Below are 19,900 nucleotides of genomic sequence, written 5' to 3'. Positions count from 1 at the left end.
GCTACCATTCAGACATCTTGCATTTTATTAAGTCTGGTGTTGGGGAACATTTTTCCTGAAACACACCGCGCACACCGCACAGCAGCAGGCTTTTGTCACGCTCTTGATCCAGATCAGTTTGCTCCGTGTTAGCGGATGTGAGGCGGTTGGACCGAGCCTCGCGTGCCAATCCCGCGGAGTTTACGCCGTCTCTCACGGGGCTCTCGAGCCGTATTGTGCGTCATCTCCATCGCTGCCGTTTTTTATTTTTCTCCGCCGAGGAAACATGGCAACTCCCGCCGCGGTCAACCCGTCCGGTAAGTCAGTGCACGGTGTGTTATTGTGGCCGAAGCTGAATGTGTGTGAATGTTATCTAGAAGTGAGAAAAAAAGGAAGCAGCTTTTGTTGAGACTGTTGCTGAAGAGGGCTGAAGCGCCGACAGGCCGCCGAAGCCTGGCTCCAGCATCCATCCCCTTCCCCCACTCAACAACACCGCTATTCTTTACAGCTTTGCGACCAATTTCTACGGCCGAGCGTGAACGCGACCTGCTTGTTGTGGAAGTGTCTGCACCATTGCCTCTTTAGATTCGTCTTTGTGTCCCTGTATTTCGGTGAAGCTAGGCTAATGCGTTCATTTCGCCGACGCTTCGCCTCCGTCGCTGTGATACAAAAGGTTATTTCGCTCATCGTTGCCGCACGGTAACGTTACAGCACTGCCCTTCATGTGTTGTGTCCGAGGCACTTCAACATTGGTGGTCTAAAAAGGGAAGCGGGCTGACAGCGCTTATCTCTGGATTTCTCTGTTCCTCGCCTGTTGAATCCTTCCTGCACAGAAAAGGCTTTCTGTCCCCTGGTATGAGCTGCTGTCACGACCACAGCCAAATGCTAAACCCTATTTAAAAATCCGCCGATGTTAAAAAACGTTGTGGCATATCCTGCTGGCTGGAGGTACGTACCGGAGACATCATGACTCAAACATTTCACAATTCACTTTCAAATCATTCTAATCTCCCGCACAGCCGATATCACACCAAGTCACTTGTATTAAAATAATAACTAAACTTTGGGACTTCGTGCCCCTGGTGTTGACTCGGTCCTTCGCCTCGGTGGGCAGTAGAGACTTGTCTGAATCAGTAATAGAAGTTGTGAGATTTGATCGTAGTACGTGATCCTTGCTGGGTCACATATAAGCCGATTTACTAGATTCGATGTCAATATGTAATAAGTCTTATTTACTTACTCTGTGTGCTATGTACGTTTCCGGGTAAACAAAGGAAGTGTGAATTGTTAAATGTTTAAACAGAGTCTGGCGTGATGTGATGTTCGCCGTTGCTAATGTGAATGCATTAGAACAGTTCCCTACTGAGTTAAATTTAAATCTGCGTGCCTGAATAAAGTCACAGTTCCCTCCAGATTAGAGGGAGTAACTATAGTACATAGAGTTTGACAAACATACCAGTTTATTGTCTTTACTTTGGTCCTAATGAGCTTGACAATTAGGTAGTTTTCAAAGAATGCAGTTAATATAGCCTTAGTCAACTGCTTTGGCAATGTATTAAATTCATTTCAGTTGAATCAAGTAATTGTACAAAATGTACGGTAGCAGTTGCATGTTGCTTCATGTGTATGTGCCATAAAGTTGTTATAATTCTGCATTATAATCATTATTCCACAATTGCACTCCAAATAGGACTGAATAGGTATTAGGTTTAAAGAAGATAACACCAAAATGATCTGTCTAAACCAGGGAAGTAATTATTCTCATGTAAACGACCTCCATATGAAAACAGGTCAACCATACTCTACCTCGCGCTCTGTGTCACTTCATTGGCAATGTAAATGAAAAGGGAATATAAATAAAGAATTGGGTGGTTATTAGCACCTTGGCTGCATACAGAGTGTTGAGATGGGGTGTTGTTGGAATGAACAATGAACAGATGAGAAAATAACCCTGTCAGATAAAAGAAGGGCACTGTGAGAAGACAAAACGAAACCCTCCTCTTTGTCCTGTTTAAAGTCATTGCTGATGATAGTCGGACCGTGTGTGGAAGCAGCAACACATCCTCCAGGCCAGGGACAAACCTACTGCTTTATTATCCCCTGCATCAGATGCTTGTTGTAATGTAATGACCCAATGATGTTTGGCGGAAGCGTGCAGTGAGAGCTACGTGCAGCTCCTCTATCCGGTGATGACACCCAGTTAGAATTAAGTCATGCCTAATGCTGCTGCTGTTTCTGCTGTAGTCAGAGGACAAAGTTGGCCTGCTGATCTGTGATCAGCCTTACTGTTTCCTCTGGCATGGCACCACAGTCAGGTGCATTGACCTCAGACCAGATACCCAGGGATGTGGGAATGCTGTGTCACTGCAGGATTATCTCCAGCTGGCCGTCACCCAGATCCAATTGGTGTAAGAGCATGTGAAACATGACAAGTGAAATGATCTAATGAGGGCTGCGTGTTTAGAGAGGACAAATAATACAGGTCAAACTGCAGTATTGATAGAAAACTGTCAAATACTAAAAGTAAAGATTTGTCCAGTATTTTTTTGCCAGTCAACAGAAAATTAATCCACAACTATTTTGACCGATTAATTATAAAAATCACTAGGAAGCCCAGTATTCTCTGATTCCTATTTTTTATTTGTGAGGATTTTCTGCTTTTCTCTATTCTTTCACATTGCCTTGGGTTCTGGGAAAAAATGCAATGTGCATTTTAACAATTTTCTGACATTCTACTGACTAAATAATCAGTTGATTAATCGGAGAGAAAATCAACAGATGCATTGGAAATGAAAATGATCAATTAATTGTTACCTGCAGTCCATAGTTTTGTCAGTTTTCTAGTGTTTTTTTTTTTTACCTAGGCACAGTAGTGGTTTGAACATTTTAGGAGCTCAGTTCATTTGTTTAAGTTACAGAAAAGGATTTTGTTTAAAAATGTGTTAAACTTTGTCTAAATTTGTATTGTAAAAAGACAGTTTTGTTACTCTCTTGGCTGACACATGGCAATATCGATTATCTGTGTCAAGCTTAAATCGGCTGATATATAGTCGTGCTAGGACTTGTAATAGGCCACAATGTATTTGGCAATTAAGCATTACCAACCATATGTGATGACATAGTCATATGGTCATTACTAATATATTGCCTTTTTCCCCAAAGTATTTGTTTGTTTCTTTGGTTTGTGTTTGAGTGCATTCGCACAGTGAGATTAGCACTTAAGTTGTTCTTGAATTGACAAACGCATCAATACGTCAGTAATTCAATGTATTACTGTTAGAATGGCCCATGTTGTGTTCATGTGTGATGCTGTTTAACCTTAATGATTTCACCACTTTTAACTAAATTGGTTGGTTTAAAGATATGACCAGAATCTGAGTTTAAAACATTTGAGTGTGAAGAAACAAACCTGAAGCTGTTATGTCAAAGATGTCAGTGAACTGTGTTGCAGAGATATTTATTGAAGTTAGCATGCTAACCAGCTAGCCCTGGTCGTCAGGTCATGTTACATGATACCATGACAAGAAGTGATAGTCTGAAGGCCCCCCTGTTTCAGATAGGAGGTATAAGAGGCTTGAGTTCGCTACTTAGTCCAATAAGGAACAGGAAGGAATTAATATTTTTATACCTATTTTCTAGGGCTGTGCTAAATAATCGATATCGCAATATATCGCTATATTTATTTTGGCAATGTACTGCATCTGTTTGCAGCTCCAAAAATTGATATTTTGAAAGAAATTATTCATGTTTTAAACAAGTTGTGAATTGCTTACAACCACCGCTCCTGTAGATTTCCCAGTACAGCTAGTTGCCTCAAATTGCTGGGTGCCATTTCCAGCAGAGTGAATAAGTCAGTCAGAGAAGCAGGAAGCAGCATGGCTGACATGGCTGACATAATAGGGTACATTCACATGAAATCCGGTGGTGCAGCGAATAGCTGCTCGAGCCTGTGGCACAGGCACAAGCCTGTGGCGAAACCACTGGATTTCATGTGAATGTACCCTATTTTGAAGGGGTGTGGGTGTGAAATTTTGAATTAGATTGTTTTGCCTCAATTTGTCCGCTGAATTATCAATATAATGTGATGTGATCTAGTAAGACTACCCAGATTGTACAAAGCAGCTCTATTATTACATTTCCAGTGACCTATGTGGGATATCGCAATATATTGTGATATAACATGATATAATTGTATCGTGACGTCCCTGCCAATACCCAGCCCTACTATTTTCCTAATCAAACAATAAAATACATCTGTGTGATTTTCTGAAATCAAGTTTCTCTCTTTAACCAAACTTACTAAAACAGTCTTGGTATGTCTTCCACAATCACCTCTGGCTTGGTCCTCAAATCCTTGAAAATGTTCTGGCTCTCACTGATGTCCGACCTTCTCTCTCTACTCTGCCACTGTACGCCTCTCATGTCTCCTCTCTCGTCCCCGGAGTCATAGTCCCAGTCTGGTGTTCACCCGAGTCCACTGGGAGGCTGCTGAGCCTGATTGAGCCGTTGCTATTGCTAGCGGCAGCTCATCCTGTGATTCGAAGTTGCAGTCCAGAAAGACTCCCGTCAGCTTACAGGGTGACTTAGCTGCATGGCTAACCTAGCTAACTTGCTAACGGAAGCTAGACCCTGTTGCCAAAGATAGCTAAAGCAAGAGTACAGCGGTTAAAATTAAAATTGAAGCAGTTCGGTTAGTCAGACTAAAGTCCAAATACACAACCCTAACCCTAACCCTGAAATGTATAATGTGTGAATCCAGAAAGTGCAACTGCCTAACCATGTGTGGGTTTTTAAAAGGAGAAATGATTCTTGATGAACAGATTACATACAAACAGGAAAACATATTAAGACTAGAGGTGTAGAAATGTCTAATGTCTAATAATAAGATAAATTGCAATGCAGACGTGGAAGATTCTGCATCGATGCAGAGACAGAGCATAATTGGGAGTCTACAGCTTGTGTTGATTGTTGATTGTCTGGCCTCAGCTGGACAATAAAGTTTTGTTGCGATGTTTCTCCCATGCTTTGAATTGTGGGCGGACATCAGCCTAACATTACTTATGTAGGAGGTATGTCAGAGGTAGGTAGAGATCATCTGAGAGTGATTCAAAAAAACTTGTAGTATTTTTTAAAACGGACATCTTTGGTCACATTGCTGGGAAGCACAAGCTGGATGAGACTTTTTTTTTGTTAGACAACAATTACTAATCACGTTAGCCATTTTCACTTGAAGCTAACATCTGTAGCCGTAAATAATAACTGTTACAGCAAGCCCAGCTAATCAGCCAAGATCTGAGGAGGCACTGTCAACTTTGCCATCCAACTCAGAGAGGTGTGTGCAGCAGAGTCATTAAATGCCTTATCTTAAAGCTGTTATTGTAGATTACAACAAATGTGTAAGTCACTGCAGATGAATCAATGTTTTGTTTTTGTTTATGTATTGAAAAGATGCAGCTTTTATTTTGTAGACTGTTGTAGTCTGATTATTGGAAGGACTTAATGAATAAAAGGGGAATTTAACTGAACGAAAAGTAGCGATGTGCAGTAATGTAGATCATTGAGTATACCATACACTGAGATGCATCGCGATGCAATGAGAATCGTTTTGCATTGACAGCTGAATTGTAATCGAATTGTGAGGCCGGTGAAGAGTCACACCTCTATTTAAGACAGGTTTAAATTCACAGGTCAGTATTTGTTCAATAGATTAATCGAGTAGTGAGATCCTAGTTATTTTGCATACAGTTCCATTTAGTTGGTTAAGTTTTTTGAACAATGTCTCTTTGTATTTGTATAAGTATCCTTCATAGAGAGTATTAATTGTACTTTTTGAATGGTAAATGTCCTGAGGCTGTTTGATAGACTTGGTGTTTGGGGAGAAGACTGGAGGGAAGGGGGAAAGGCTGACAGGGAAGAAAGAGAAGAGGAACAACCTTGTCTGATTGAGAGCAGTGATTGAAAAGGAGAAAGTATGCAACATTCCCTCTGGTCTCCCAACGGGCTCATTAATGCATTTGACCTCAGGGCTTTTAGCTTTGGCTGTCTGAAGATGTATACAGTATGTGACTGAGTTAAAACCAGGCTTCTGATCGACTGTAGCTGTGTCTTTAAGACACTGCACCAAAGAAAACTAGAAACATGCATGCCATGCATTCAAAGGAACAGAGAGATTATCAGCTTGTCCTTATAAATGATGTGATTTTATGTTAAGCACTTTGTGTTGCATTTTATGCCTGAGTTGTAAACACATTTAGTTCTTGATACCAACAGCAAGCAGCAAGTATTAGAAGCTGTCAAGTAGGGATGTGCCCTATTATGTCATTTACGATAATATACATCTTATTTTGATAAAAAAAAATTGTATATGGCATATAAATATGTTATTGTGACGTGTTAAAGTCTTTACATCATGGCTCTTTATATGCAGCAAGACACATGAGAGCACATTGAAATGAAGAGAGAAAATTGATGAGCAGAATCATTCAACTCAAAACAATACCCATCCCTTGTGTCGGCTAGTCAAGCAACTCAGCCATGGCTGAGTAGATTAACTGAAAATAATGCTGGACATACAATGTATTACCACAAATGCATCAGGAGATGGGATGAAATGCATGCATTCAACCCACATGAGGCGAAGATGTATAGATAGGCCCTAGTAAAGAATACTGTAGGTGTTTGCAGTACACTGTTAATTTGGAATGCAAATGAAATTTGTTTAGGAACTTATAAGCTTAATTGAAAATTCTTGTAGAATTGGACCCTTGGAACTGGTTCTTATTTGGAACCAGTACTTGATGCCCAACTCTACAGACGAGACTACAACATGAAGAGGTGTATTGCAAGTGTTAAGCTATCATTTCAGAGTCAAACAGAATATGTGTGTGAGGTATCATTTAAGAGGGATCTGATCAACTAGTTAAGGGATTTCATTGAATCGTGACCATGGAGTCTTTACAGATATGGAATTGTAGGAAATTATTTATTCATTCATTCACATATCCTCACGTGTTGTTAAATCAGGAGATGGAGGATGAGGAGTGGTGATATTAAACATTAAAAATGCTCTTTTGCAAATCTTCAAAGCATCAAAGCAGCAGCAGCTTCAGTTGTCCGTCTTTGAACAGGACATATTTGGGCACAGTAGTATTGGGTGCAGGTCACCCATGTTCTGGCGGCGACAGAAGCCAACACACAATCACCGTAGCTATGCACATAAAGTGGAAGAAAATGAACATGAAGTGTATTTTTATGCTTCAGGTTGCGTTTTTGCGTCTATTGTGTGGGTAAAACACAAGCCATTCCTTGTCCTGTGTAGACAGCTGAATTGTTATAAATAGAGTAGTGTGAGACACATATCGGATGAACAGCTGACTGCCTCCTGTTTAGAAATGCCGTAACAGTTATGTGCAGTTATATATGATTAGCTCGTTGCCCCAAATCATATTTGACAGGACAGTTTTAAAGTGTTTTTTGGGATTTTTTAGGTTTTGACATTAGAATGGTGTCTGGAAATAACGACAGGAAGAGATGAAGGTCACTCTGACCTCATAAAACACATTTTTGGCTGTTTCGCAGCAGTTCATATGACAACTATGACAAAAGTTTGCACAAATGTCCAATAGCACAAAATGATGAAATGAAGTAATTTCATATTGAAAAGGTCAAAGGTCACTGTGACATCATTTTCTGGAAAAAAAAGAAAAAGCTCAGGAGCAGCAACATGACCGGAGGTATGCAACGGCGGGGCAGTGATTCTAATTTTTACATGTATTTGACACAAAAGTTGATGACAGCCAAGCAGAGACACAGGAGGAGAAATCTCTCATTTATCTATTATTTTGGCTTCAGTGTTCTTATAATTTAGCAGGAATGTTGATGCTGGCCCAGGTGTGACAACGGTGAAGTGTAATAGTGTGCCTGTTGAGACTCCTGTCAGTCACAACATAACAGTGGCACCACTGCGCTCTGAAACCCATTATTTCAATTGGCTCGCACCTCACCACAAAGGATTTTTGTTCTCATTGCAGCCAGGTTGATCTTTGGGTGCAGCCAGCGGTGAGCACAGCTCACACTGTGTTGTGTCTAAAAAGGCCCAAAAGGCAGCAATGTGTGAGTGCTGTTCCTGCCAGGCTGAATGACCACACTGATTGTCGGAGGAGGCTGTCTCTTAATCAGATTACACTGGTTTAGAGCCTTGTGTTACTCATTCCTATTTCATGAATAAATGATGGAAGCCATGCACTGCAGAATGAGTGTGTGTGTGTTTCTCTGGGTTGAATGCACACTGTATCAAATATTAACTATGTTACTTGGTGCACTGGGGCATACCGGAGGGTTTGTTTGGCCTATCCATTCCATCGAGCTGAATGAGTGAGTGAGTGAGTGAGTGAATAGAGCGGAGAGATGGAGTGGAAAACAGCTAGGCAAACAGAATGGATTTGTGGATGAACGAGGAGCAAAGTAATGCAGTGCCAGTAAGAGAGAAAGAGAGGTAAATATGAGAGGAAGATGGAGGCTGAATTGGCACGTAGTATGATTCCTCTCAGCCATAATGACATGCAGCACAGTGGCTTCATATTCAATGGAACAACAAGTATGTATTGACTGGCTTCATAACAGAATGCAAGCTTTGTGAAGGGCCTGTGTAGGAAAATGTGTGTTTCTAAAACAGCATCAGATAGAACTTGATATCCAGGCTGCTAACTAGAGCCTCCAGCTACAGCTACACTATGTAGGTCTGTGTACATTGATTTCTCCATAGATCCCAGTTTTCACAGTACTAGCCCAAGTTTATGTTTTATAATACTTTGAAGTGCTAACAGTGCAACTAGGGATGTTAATGATTTGATCAATCGATTAGTGGCCATTTAACCGAATTTAACCAATTTAAAATGTCTTAATCGACAATCAGAGGCGGGCACGGATACATCAAAAAGTAATTTACAATAACAGATTACAGATACTTGTTTTTTTTTTAATATGTCCAAATAAAACACAAATACTGGTATGAGAAAATACTGTATATTTAATCAGTATACAAGTATTTTGTAAAGAAATGTCTCTTCAGTATTGGATGAGTTTTGTTGCAAGGTGTTGAACAGTGACAGACAGAAGCTCCATAATTAAGATGAAGTCATTATTTTGTGTTATTTGTTTCATCACACAGGTAACTTTATGTTTACTATATCTGTTCTTTTAACTCCTAATGTAGCCGACTCTGATTTACATCAAACATAGATCATGTCAGTGGTTAAAACTGTTTTCTAAAGGAAAAATGTTACATAAATGTTACAACATATTTCATATATTATTAATGATTAATCGATAATCGATTGTTCAGGCAGCCGACTATCGACTGAAGAAATGACTTAAAATTGGCATCCCAAGTTCAAACTCATCCCTGTATGTTATGTCAATGCTCCAGAGTAACCAGTTAGCCTCGCTGATCGACAGATAATTCTTAATTAGTCATTGGAGCCCGAACAAAACATTGGTTGGTCAGTGTTATCGACCAGTATCGGCCTGTCACGGATTTAACAGTATCGGCATATATGTTGTTGACATCAGCCGATATGAAAACTTTTTGGTTTTAAAGAAGACAGTGCAGAAATCGATGATTGATGGTTTATAATTATAACATTATAAGTGTTTCAGTAATGATACCAAAACAATCTGTTTTCTAATACAATCCATGTTTTCATATTTTGTCTGAAACATTGTGCATTGGGCAGCACGATGGAGCAGTGGTTAGTGCTGTTGCCTCACAGCAAGAAGGTCCTGGGTTAGAGACCCGATTGGGGCATGGCCCTTTCTGTGTAGAGTGCCTGCATGGGTTCTCCATCCAACATAGGTGCAAATGCGAGTCCAAATGGTTGATTATCTGTATATGTCAGATAAACTGGCGGCTTGTTCAGGTCGTACCCCGCTGCTCGCCCAATAAGATTAGAGATAAGATAAGATAGTCCTTTATTAGACCCACAACGGGGAAATTAGCAATTTTACAGCAGCAAAGGGGATAGCAAAAACAGAGAGCTGTTAGTCAGTCAACGTCAGCTGCAGTTGGCTCCAGCCCACCTGCAACCCCGTAAAGGCAAATTTATACATGTTTGAATAAAAACTGTATTAATCATCTATTCACATCTATTTCAATGGGAAAACACTGCAATTTATTATTGGTAGTTTTTAGGTGACGGACAATAGTGCTAACTCTCATGTTACTGTTGTATCTTCCAGAGATGGCCAGTGAGTTGCCTGGGACAGTAGCCATGCCAGGAGGAGTTGGCGCCGGCCAGGTCAGGATGGGAGGAACCGTGCCAGGCCGTGGGGGCAAGAGGAGATCGGGAGGGTGAGTATCTGACCTGTTGTGGAAATTAACCACTAAAAATAAATGTTTTTAAAAATCTGTATTTTTATAGGGGGATCTGAAAATAACTACCAACTCTCCCCAGAAGCTGATCAGTTTTAGTTTGGGTAAACTTTCATGTTAGCTACTAACAGTTTAAACAGTAGCATTTAGATGCAGTCTCATTATTGTGTATCTCAGTCTTAATAGAGCATTGGAAGGAACATGTCAGGCATTCATATCATCATGTTGTGTGTGAAGCAGCTAGAGAGAGCTTGATCACAAAAGCAACAACGATCATGGGGATGGGCCTGTGTTTGCGTGCAAAAAAACTGAAATGGAGATGATTGAACTATTTTCCATGTGGCTACAAATAAACATGTGTACCACGTTCTGATTGGTTAATGTTACTGAACATGTCAGTCACCACTGGTGGAGACGTTGTTAGGCAGGAGAGGGCAGCACATGTACAGTATACAGGGTTCCCGCGGGGTCTTAAAAAGTCTTAAAAGCATTGAATTTATGAATTTGGAAATAATACCTTAAAAAGACTTGAAAAAGTCTTGAATTTTGATATCTGGGTCTTAAATTTTGTGCTGTATGTAACTTCTCCGTATCGCATTTTTCGTCAAAAGTTTCATTTGCATGGATTAAAGTCCTCCGTCGCTAAGATGGATTTCCGTCATTCAAACTTGTGAGATCAATGTAGATCGGAGGAGAACTGTTGGCTGATGTTTATTGACAGATTGTCACACTCTACAGCCAATGGTATCGTTAACAGCGTGTGCTCACCTGACCAATGACAGTGTAGAGACCCACACGGGGCGGGATCTCAACACGGAGCGGTGCTAAAGTTTAGCTGCTTAGCTAGCAGGGACTCGTCGCGCTGCTACGTTATCAGCTGAGTTTAGTCAGCACGTGAGAGCTCGTCTGACACGGAGAGTCTCCTGTTGTGTGCTACATGTGTGAAATAACAACTATAGTCTGGACTTTGTCTGCAGTGTATCTGTGTAAACGGCTTCATTCAGCGTCTCTCCCTCCCCTCTGGCACCGTGAGTTACCATGGTTACAGGACCGCCCTGAAACTTTATAATGATGATCAATAAGAAGTGTTTGGTCAGTTTGACTGTACAGAGTCATGAATGTTGCCTGATTGTAGCTCAGTGCTGAAATCTTGTATTATAACATAGAACAAAGCCTCAGAGCTTCTTTATTAACAGTATGTTAGTGATGACAGAAAGTGGGAACTCGCCGTCAGACTGACAAGGCTGCAAAAGTTGCTGTTTGTATGATGTATTTTTCTGTTAAACGATAAGAGGCTCACTGTAAACAATATTATTAATAATAATTAATGATGATGATGATGATGATGAGAAGAAGTAGAAAAATAGCATACTGAAAAGTTCTGTAGATGGTTGTAGATGATTATTTGAAAGAGTAAAACCTGAGAGAAGCTTGGCAAAAAAAAGGCACAGATTGATTTCATAGATTGAAAATTACATTGAAAAGACAAAAACATTTTAACTGTGTATAGAACAGCTGTTCAGATCATACTCCTGTAAAACACTGTCAAATATTTAAACTTGATGTCTGCATTAGAGAACATGGTGTGGGGTGAGGCTGTAAATCTCAAACTTATTTTTTTAGCACGTGTCAAGTAAAATGCCCTGTAACATGTTTCACAAATTACAAATTGGGAATATGACTTGGCTACAGCTCGAAAAAACATTTCAGTCAAAAGATTTTTTTTTGCTTTAATCCATGCATTTGTCAACCACTATTATTTTGATCAAAGAACGTAAATAAAGAGCGGCGGAAACATAGACTGTATGGACGGAACCAATAATAGCGAACGCAACGCAACCCAAGTGAAATTGCTCAGAACGCTAGATTTACGCCAGTAAATCACATTGAGACATCTCTTTTGAGTACTGTGGACGTCTTTTGTTTGTTAAATAAATGAACACTCCGAAATTCAAGGATTTCATTCTTTTTTGCCGCTAGGGCCGTGAAATAGGCAGAAAAATAGGTATTAATTTTTTATATGAATGGTCTTAAAAAGGTCTTAAAAAGTCTTAAATTTAACTTGAAGAAACCTGTAGGAACCCTGAGTATATATCTTCATGGTTTCTATTTTATTTATTCTCATAGCACTAGCTTGATGAGCAGGAAGAGCTGAATGTAGACGATAGCCTCCAAAAGTATTTTAATTCCCAGATTTATATGCAATATGACAAGGTGCTACTGAAATAAAACCTAGAAAGACTGACTGACATGTGATGTGCATTGTTACTGGAAATATGACTCATGATATACTGGTTAGAACTGAAATGACTTTTTTGTTATTACAGAGAGTAAAGTAAAGAAAAAAGGTACTGTTGCGTACCGGTCTCGAATTCCAGTTACCAGTATTGGAACCAGTATCGGTTCCAATGTGAACAGTACCCAACCCTACTGCTGTATGAGTGATTGATAGAGTTTTAAAGATGTCTTTGTCTACTTGTGTCCTTGTGGACTTTGTGGAAATCCTTCACTGAGGCCTGTAAATCATCCTGATTTCTCAAGATTCAGGTACAGCATTAAGTCCGTTAGACAATGTTTGGCTGTCATGTTGCCAGAAAAGTGGCGTCCAGTGGAGTGCCAGTCCACATCAATGTTTTGGACGATTACAGAACATGTGGATTAATGTGGCAGATAGAACTTGCTACAAATGATTGTCCAGTTTGTCCACACCGTTAATTACAAGTGATCAGATCAGATTTTTGTGTCCAGACATCACCAACCTATCTGCATAGTTGCTGTGGTAATGACGTAGGCGTCAGTAACTGCGTTCTCTGGGGATGCAGCTTTCCAACACAGAAGAATGAGAAATGGAGATTCATTATCTCTGTCGAGGAGGAACTTATTTCAGCGTGATTCTGTGGACTGCTGTTCTCTGTGTTGTCCTCCATCCTGCTCTGCTAGTAGCAGCCTGGATTCTGCTCAGATGCTCTGATGCACTTCTGTGACTCTGGATTTGATGTTGTCATTGTGCGTCACATTGTGAATGACACAAAAGACACTTTGAAATCTGATATGAGCGGCCAGAGCGTCCGGACTGAGACACATCTGTCGAACTCTGATTTGAATCACATTTCAAACCACCTCCAAATGTGGTTCAGATTTGATTTGCAAAAATAACATTTTATGTGGTTTTCTGCTGTCCAGACTTCCTAAAACCAATCGGGATACAATCTGGACATACCAAAAACAGATTTGGGTGGTAGCTTTATTTTATGACTCAGATTCTAATAAGATTTTGTTTCACTCATGGATAAAAGGGATAAAAAGATGCATGTAAAAAGAAAAATCGCATAAACCATTGTTGGAAGGGGCTTAGATGTCAGAATTTAGTTGTGAAGGCCAGCTTCACTGTAATTGTGTACGTGATAAGAACTCAACTTCATTAAATAACTCAGCGTTGAAGCGCCAATCCTGACAATATTGTTTTCTCCCACATGGCAAAAGGGTGAGCTGATCCCAACAGTCTATTCATTCACGATTGTTTTGGTGTGTCAGCAGGAGTAAATAGTGGATGTAGAGCTTTTAGAAAGTGACCTCAAAACTCCATCGTGAATGGAACTCTGTTTGACGTATAAATGGAGTTTTCAGATTCTGCATCAGTGTGTGAACATTAGGACTGAGGACTAAGGTTTATAAACAGGGGGGCTGCTTTTCAGTGTTTGTGTGTGTATGGGGGCAGTGTACATGAGTTCAGTACCTTGTTAATCCAATCCTCAGGGGTCAAAGCAATGCATTTAACTCATGCACATGCATTAGGCCTACATAAACATGAATAAATAATACAGACCGGGATCTTGGCAAGTGTGTGTAGATGAGCCAGGTTGTAGCTAAAGATCCTAAGACAACAACAGACACACTGCTCCCATGGTGCATGAGGCCATCAGGTAGATCATGCATACAGACTGAGTAGAGACACAGCAGCCTATATGAGGGGGAGGGGAGGTTGGTAAACACACTATACGGTGCGTTTAGATGCCCTGAAGTAACCAGCAGGCGTTCTCCTGTAAGTGTAATGTAAACAATAAACCCGGCTTCTGTCATCTGGGTAGCAGATTAAGGAAACCCGATTTCCCTGCTAGCTTTCTCCTGCAGAACTTAAGTTTCTCTTCCATGTATATGTGTAACCACCAGGTCTCCAGACAGCTTGTATATCACTTATCTATCTTCTTGTATGCGTGTGCACGACTGAAGCAAGACTGGACAGTCAGAGTAACAGCTGAGCAAAGTATAGAGGAAGATATCATCACATGGAGCGATGTGTCCTTGGATTTAGATTAACTTCATCCGACGTCCACTGAAACTAAAAGAAGTAGCCTGTCGGAGTCTAAAGAAATGAAGTTTCCACTCTTAAACTTTTGACTATTCGTGAAATGATGACACTGAAAGTGTTTTGAGATTCACTCCCTGTCCTGTCACTTGTCCAACACACATACATGCACAGACATACACACACACTAAGTCAGCCTCTTAAGTTAACCTCAATTGATAAGTGTGTTTGTGAAATTCAGATACATTTGCGTCGTGAAGGAAAGCTCCTCTCTGTCTCTGTCTGTCCTCACTACACCATGAGCCATGCTTTCAAAAGAAGGTCAATGGTCAAAGGGATAAATCTGATTCCAGATCTGCTGCATGTAGAGACAAGAAGCAAGGCAACAGCTGCAAGTAGAGAGGGGCTGTTTTCCTTAATGAAGAGTACAACACATTAATGTGCTATGATATCTGTGATTATATAGTCTTGCTGAATGGATGAAAAGGGAAAACCAGGCTGGTGAGGAGAGCAAGAAAACAGGAGGGAAAACAGAACAGTGGAAACACAGCAGAGAACACCACAAAAATCTAGAAAGCACATAAAACGAAACTTAAATGGCAGGACCATGACAGCACCAGTGCACTAATCAAAACCTTGTTTTATTTTTTAATTTAACAATTCTGTGTTCTAAATTTGAGAGTAATAGTCCTTGTGTGTGCACACAGAAAAAGTCTTTGTTGGGTGTAATTGAATGTAGATAACTATACAAGGAAGTGAGGGCCCTGTCATTTGTCCTGAGTTTCAGTTGGAGCAGTGGTGATGATATTACTGCTACTGATATTAAGAATATTTGAGTTAAACAGCCAAACAAAGTAAGAGTGAGACATGGTAGCTGGTCAGTGAGCTTCTCCATAAACTCTGAACCTCTCAACAAGTGGCTTTATAACAGTCACCCAGTCGGATGGTTTCTTTGTACATTTCTATGTTAATAGTGCTGTCTACATGAGGACAATGTATGCAGAGGCACGAACAGGGCGTGCACTGCGCCGCTCCATGTCACGCTGCTCGGCCTTCTATTTCCATCACCCTGTTCTGTTTCCATTACAGTCAGGTTTGCAGTTTATTGTACAAGACTGCATTTGTAAAATGTTACAGCTATGCAGTTATACTGCAGTGCTCTTTGTACGGTGAAGACACATCTGTTCATAATGTTCTTCAAGGCAAGTTTGTTCATCTCAAAATAATGTAGAAACAATTCCTTTGCTACCAGATTTGCTGTTGTACTGTTGTGTCTATTGTATGCTGGCTCCTAAATATTTTTTTCTGATGCATTGATGTTGGCTTTAGGCCCACCATCATGACACCATAGCCAACTGTTGTCACAGGGAAATGATTTTAAACTTGGTGCCACAGTGGTTTGAACCGAGTGGTAGGGAAACGTGAAGACTCATCACTTCATTAACTCTGTAATTAGGAGCCATCCACTGCTGGCCACATAAACACATTGAACCGCTTTATTTGTCAGCAGACTCAACTTGTAACGTTGCAGCAGCAGAACCAAAGAGGAAGAATTCTGCTGCTGTCTGCTGCCTACAGTTATCACTGTGGATATTGATGACAGCGTGCTGTCAGCTGTCCGTCTAATCCAAAGTGTAACTGTGTGTCCTGTGGTTGTTTCTCAGAATGGACTTTGATGACGAAGACGGAGAGGGACCCAGCAAATTTTCAAGGTGAGACCACGGAAAGCAGATAGCAGCGGTCCTGTCTGACATGTTTTAGAACTAGTTCACAAAGTCACATAGTTCCTGTTTAAGGGTATCTGCAGGTAATATCAATTATAAAACATCAAACATGTTAAAATAACCAGAAGCCGCAGTCATTTAATTCAAAAATAGGATAGTAATATGGTGTGCATGCATCTTCAAAACGTCTTTAAAAAATCCAAATTTGTCTTTGAGAGTCCTGCAGATACTCCTGCATGTTTATTACACTGACTGTTGCGTGGACACCTCATAACATTTTATTTCTCCATCAAAATTACAGCACTGTGTTGTGTTATACTTTTTTTAAAGAGGGACTTGAGTCTTTCTCTCACTGCATCTCAAACGTCCTCTCACATTTAATTTATCTCAACTTGTTTTCCTTTTCTTCCTTCTCATATTGTGTAGTGTGTAAGTGTGTAGGATGTACAGTGGGTGCTTTATGTCTGAGCTGACAACAGTGGATTTGTTGCTGCCAGGTTGAGTAGTGACAGTGGGGAGGAGGAGCTGCTCTCTGCTGAACACAGGAGGAACTGCACTCTAAATAATGGACAGAAAAGCTTCATATTCATACTGTGAAAGGGTTGCCACTGTACATACACTTAGATGCTGTTACCACAAAATAGATACTTCATCGCAGTCTACCATAGCTGCTTCTCAGTCAGTGACATACAGTGACTCACAGCTGCACAGAGACGGAATAAAGTAAAGAAGGAAGTGTAGACTCACAGTGTTTGAGGGGTTTGGGGGGGGGGGAAGTTGTTGTGATGCACTTTATAGGCCGCAACATTAGCATAGTGTAAAGACAGCTGAAAGGGACACACAACAGGACTCTCCATTACACCGACTGTGTGAAAACCCCAGTCTGCAAAATCAGCAGGATATCATAGATTATATAAGTTAAGTAAGTAAAGTCAGGAGTGACTGCTTCCTCTTCCAGCTAGTATCCCTGTACTGTAATGGACAGGTAAAAGGAAAAATAGTGCTTTTCTTGCAGTGTGGGTCTTTTTTTATTTAGTTATGGTTACGTTTACTATTGGTTGAAATCTGCAACAGTTATTGTATGTCAACAGGTTATCAAAGTTATTGTAAGGGGTTTAAACCACTTACATTACCAAATGTCCATTCAGATACCGACAATCACAATTTAATGTGTTTGTTTCAAACTTGTCAGACTGCCTGACCCTCTGTGTTGCTGCTTGACTCACTTCACTGTTGTAAAGTCAAGATCAGTGATGTCACCTGCTGAGTTTGGGAGTTGTGTGACCACAACACTAAAATTAAAACCCAGAATGTAAGAAAAACTTAATGTGTCCTTATTCAGAGGTAGAACAGAAACCCTTCATCACTGCACCAGTTACACCAGCCACTGTTTGGTCCATTTTTGCCCATGTTGTTACCATCACAGTTTGAACCATCTACTCAAATGCATTACTATGTGGCATCCATGGCATGTGAGGAATATGGACAGTGAAGTTGCTACATAATGGTTTTCCTCTGTTTATATGTATATCATGTTACATACTGTGTCCTCTCTTCTCTGTAGGTATGATGATGATCACATTCCTGGTGGAGATAAGGAGAGATATGCCAGGTAGGCCTAGCCAACTGGGGCCACAGAGGATTTTCCATTGACTCAGGGATCAACAGACTGTACAACCTGCACACCTCTTGGTTGTTATCAGACCACAATTAGCTTTTTTGTCAGTATATGTTATAGCTTTCAGGACCAACCCAATTTTTCATAATAAGCAGAGCGGGATTGGCTGAGTTAGCTAAACTCACCAGCTGATGTTGTTTTATCAGATGTCTGATGGACAGGGGAGTTGCCAAAAATCTGTGTCGATATAGACGTTAAATACCACAATCTCAGTTTATCATCTGAACCATCACCATCCAGAGAAAACACTCCCTGTGTCAAAAACCAGCAATTAGAGACAAGAGCAGCTCAAAAGAATCATCTGCGAAGAATGGACCAACATTTATCTACAGATTTATGTATCATCAATGCCCAGGAGGATCCAATCTGTCATAACAAATAAATGCGGACATGCAATTCCAGAAATGGAATACCTCCTATCAAGGTGTGCTGATTTTTGTTGCAGTTGGTTCTTAAATGTGAACCTTTTGTTACAGTTGAATTAGTGCAACATTCCTTTCGTTCAAATCAATTTGCGTCATTCTTCCTGAGGTGTTCAGGGTGTAATAATTTTTTGTGTCAATGTGTCCGCTGCTTCCTGCCTGATGGAGCTGCTCACAAAACTACAAGAGTTCCATTTGGATATTTCGCCGTGATATGAAGAGAATGCATTGACGACTTGAGACCTCAGTGAAAGTGTCAGTTTGCATATTAACAGGTCTGCAGGGCACATATAAAGAAACAGTAGGAGTCTATAAAAGTATTTTTTGGCATAACCTTACGTGTCCCTCCTGGCCCTTTTTTTAAGGAAATACCCCACAATCGAAGTAAAATCTCTCTCTGACTGACCTGCAACAAATCTCAATCCCAGAAATGCATCTCAAAATACAAAAAAATAGCAGTTGACATGCAGTTTCATTCAAATATGAAATAACATATTATTCATGATTAACTAAAAACAGATTGTATTTTGCAGTTTAACCAAACTTATGGTGAAGCAAAGTCAGACAGACACCTTGATCAGATGCATCATAGCTGTTCATCACCTGTTCAAGCGAGGCTGGCCATTGAATCCCAGCCTGTACCCTCCCCGAGTGTCTAACTGCCCTTCTCTCTGTTTTAGAGAGAACCACAGTGAGATTGAGCGACGCCGACGTAACAAAATGACCCAATACATCACTGAGCTGTCGGACATGGTCCCAACCTGCAGCGCCCTGGCCCGCAAACCTGATAAGCTGACCATCCTGCGTATGGCGGTCTCCCATATGAAATCCATGAGGGGCACTGGCAACACGTCCACTGATGGGGCCTACAAGCCCTCCTTCCTCACTGAACAGGTACTGTACTGTCAGAGACACAGAGCTCTATCATAGAGGTCAGACTAATAGAAAACATATTCATCATCTTTTCACTTTTTTTCACTTTATTTTTTACCGCATTGAATCACAGCAGCATCAACAGAAATGTACATTAAATCAAATTCAAAACAAGTCTACAGTCTGCACATAGATGTAAATGTGGACGCACTCAGTTTGGAGGGTCATCTGCAGATTCCAACATGAAGTGGTTAATGATGATATGTTTAAGATTTCTGTCTAAAAACGGCTCGACCTTTGTTCTATACGTTGTTATGTTGCGTACTTACATAATCCCAAATGTTTCTAACAATGTTCAAACTGAGTAATCCACACGTTTGCTCAAGGTAACAGTGTGTTTCAAGTGGTTTCCTGTTGCTGTAACATCCAAGAGAGAGTTAGAGAGTGAGGAAGGAAGTTGGTGAACGTGACAAAATGTTGTGCGCAATGATGATCACATGCTGCTCAGTCTGTTTTTTTTGTGAGAGTCCCCTAACACAGAGATTACAT

At 40.5% G+C, this 19,900-nt stretch overlaps 1 protein-coding gene across 5 annotated transcripts in view; it reads left to right on the top strand.

Moving 5' to 3' along the window:
* Positions 1-19,900, top strand: part of arnt2 (aryl-hydrocarbon receptor nuclear translocator 2) — a 68,380-nt gene continuing 48,480 nt past the window's right edge. The window contains exons 1-5 of one of the 5 annotated variants that reach the window (XM_084354169.1): positions 1-296; positions 10,216-10,327; positions 16,319-16,366; positions 17,943-17,990; positions 19,171-19,372. In XM_084354169.1, the coding sequence (XP_084210295.1) occupies positions 266-296; positions 10,216-10,327; positions 16,319-16,366; positions 17,943-17,990; positions 19,171-19,372 (441 nt within the window). In that variant the 5' untranslated portion in view covers positions 1-265. Of the gene's footprint in view, positions 297-442; positions 928-10,215; positions 10,328-16,318; positions 16,367-17,942; positions 17,991-19,158; positions 19,373-19,900 lie in introns of those variants that run through there. The other 4 variants (XM_084354168.1, XM_084354170.1, XM_084354172.1 and 1 more) reach the window with 4 other exon arrangements.

Source organism: Pagrus pagrus, assembly GCF_965226575.1.
Source record: "Pagrus pagrus genome assembly, chromosome: 1".
NCBI lineage: Eukaryota > Metazoa > Chordata > Actinopteri > Spariformes > Sparidae > Pagrus > Pagrus pagrus.
The sequence above is the reverse complement of the archived record's forward strand: the minus strand, read 5'-3'. Positions and strand labels throughout refer to the sequence as shown.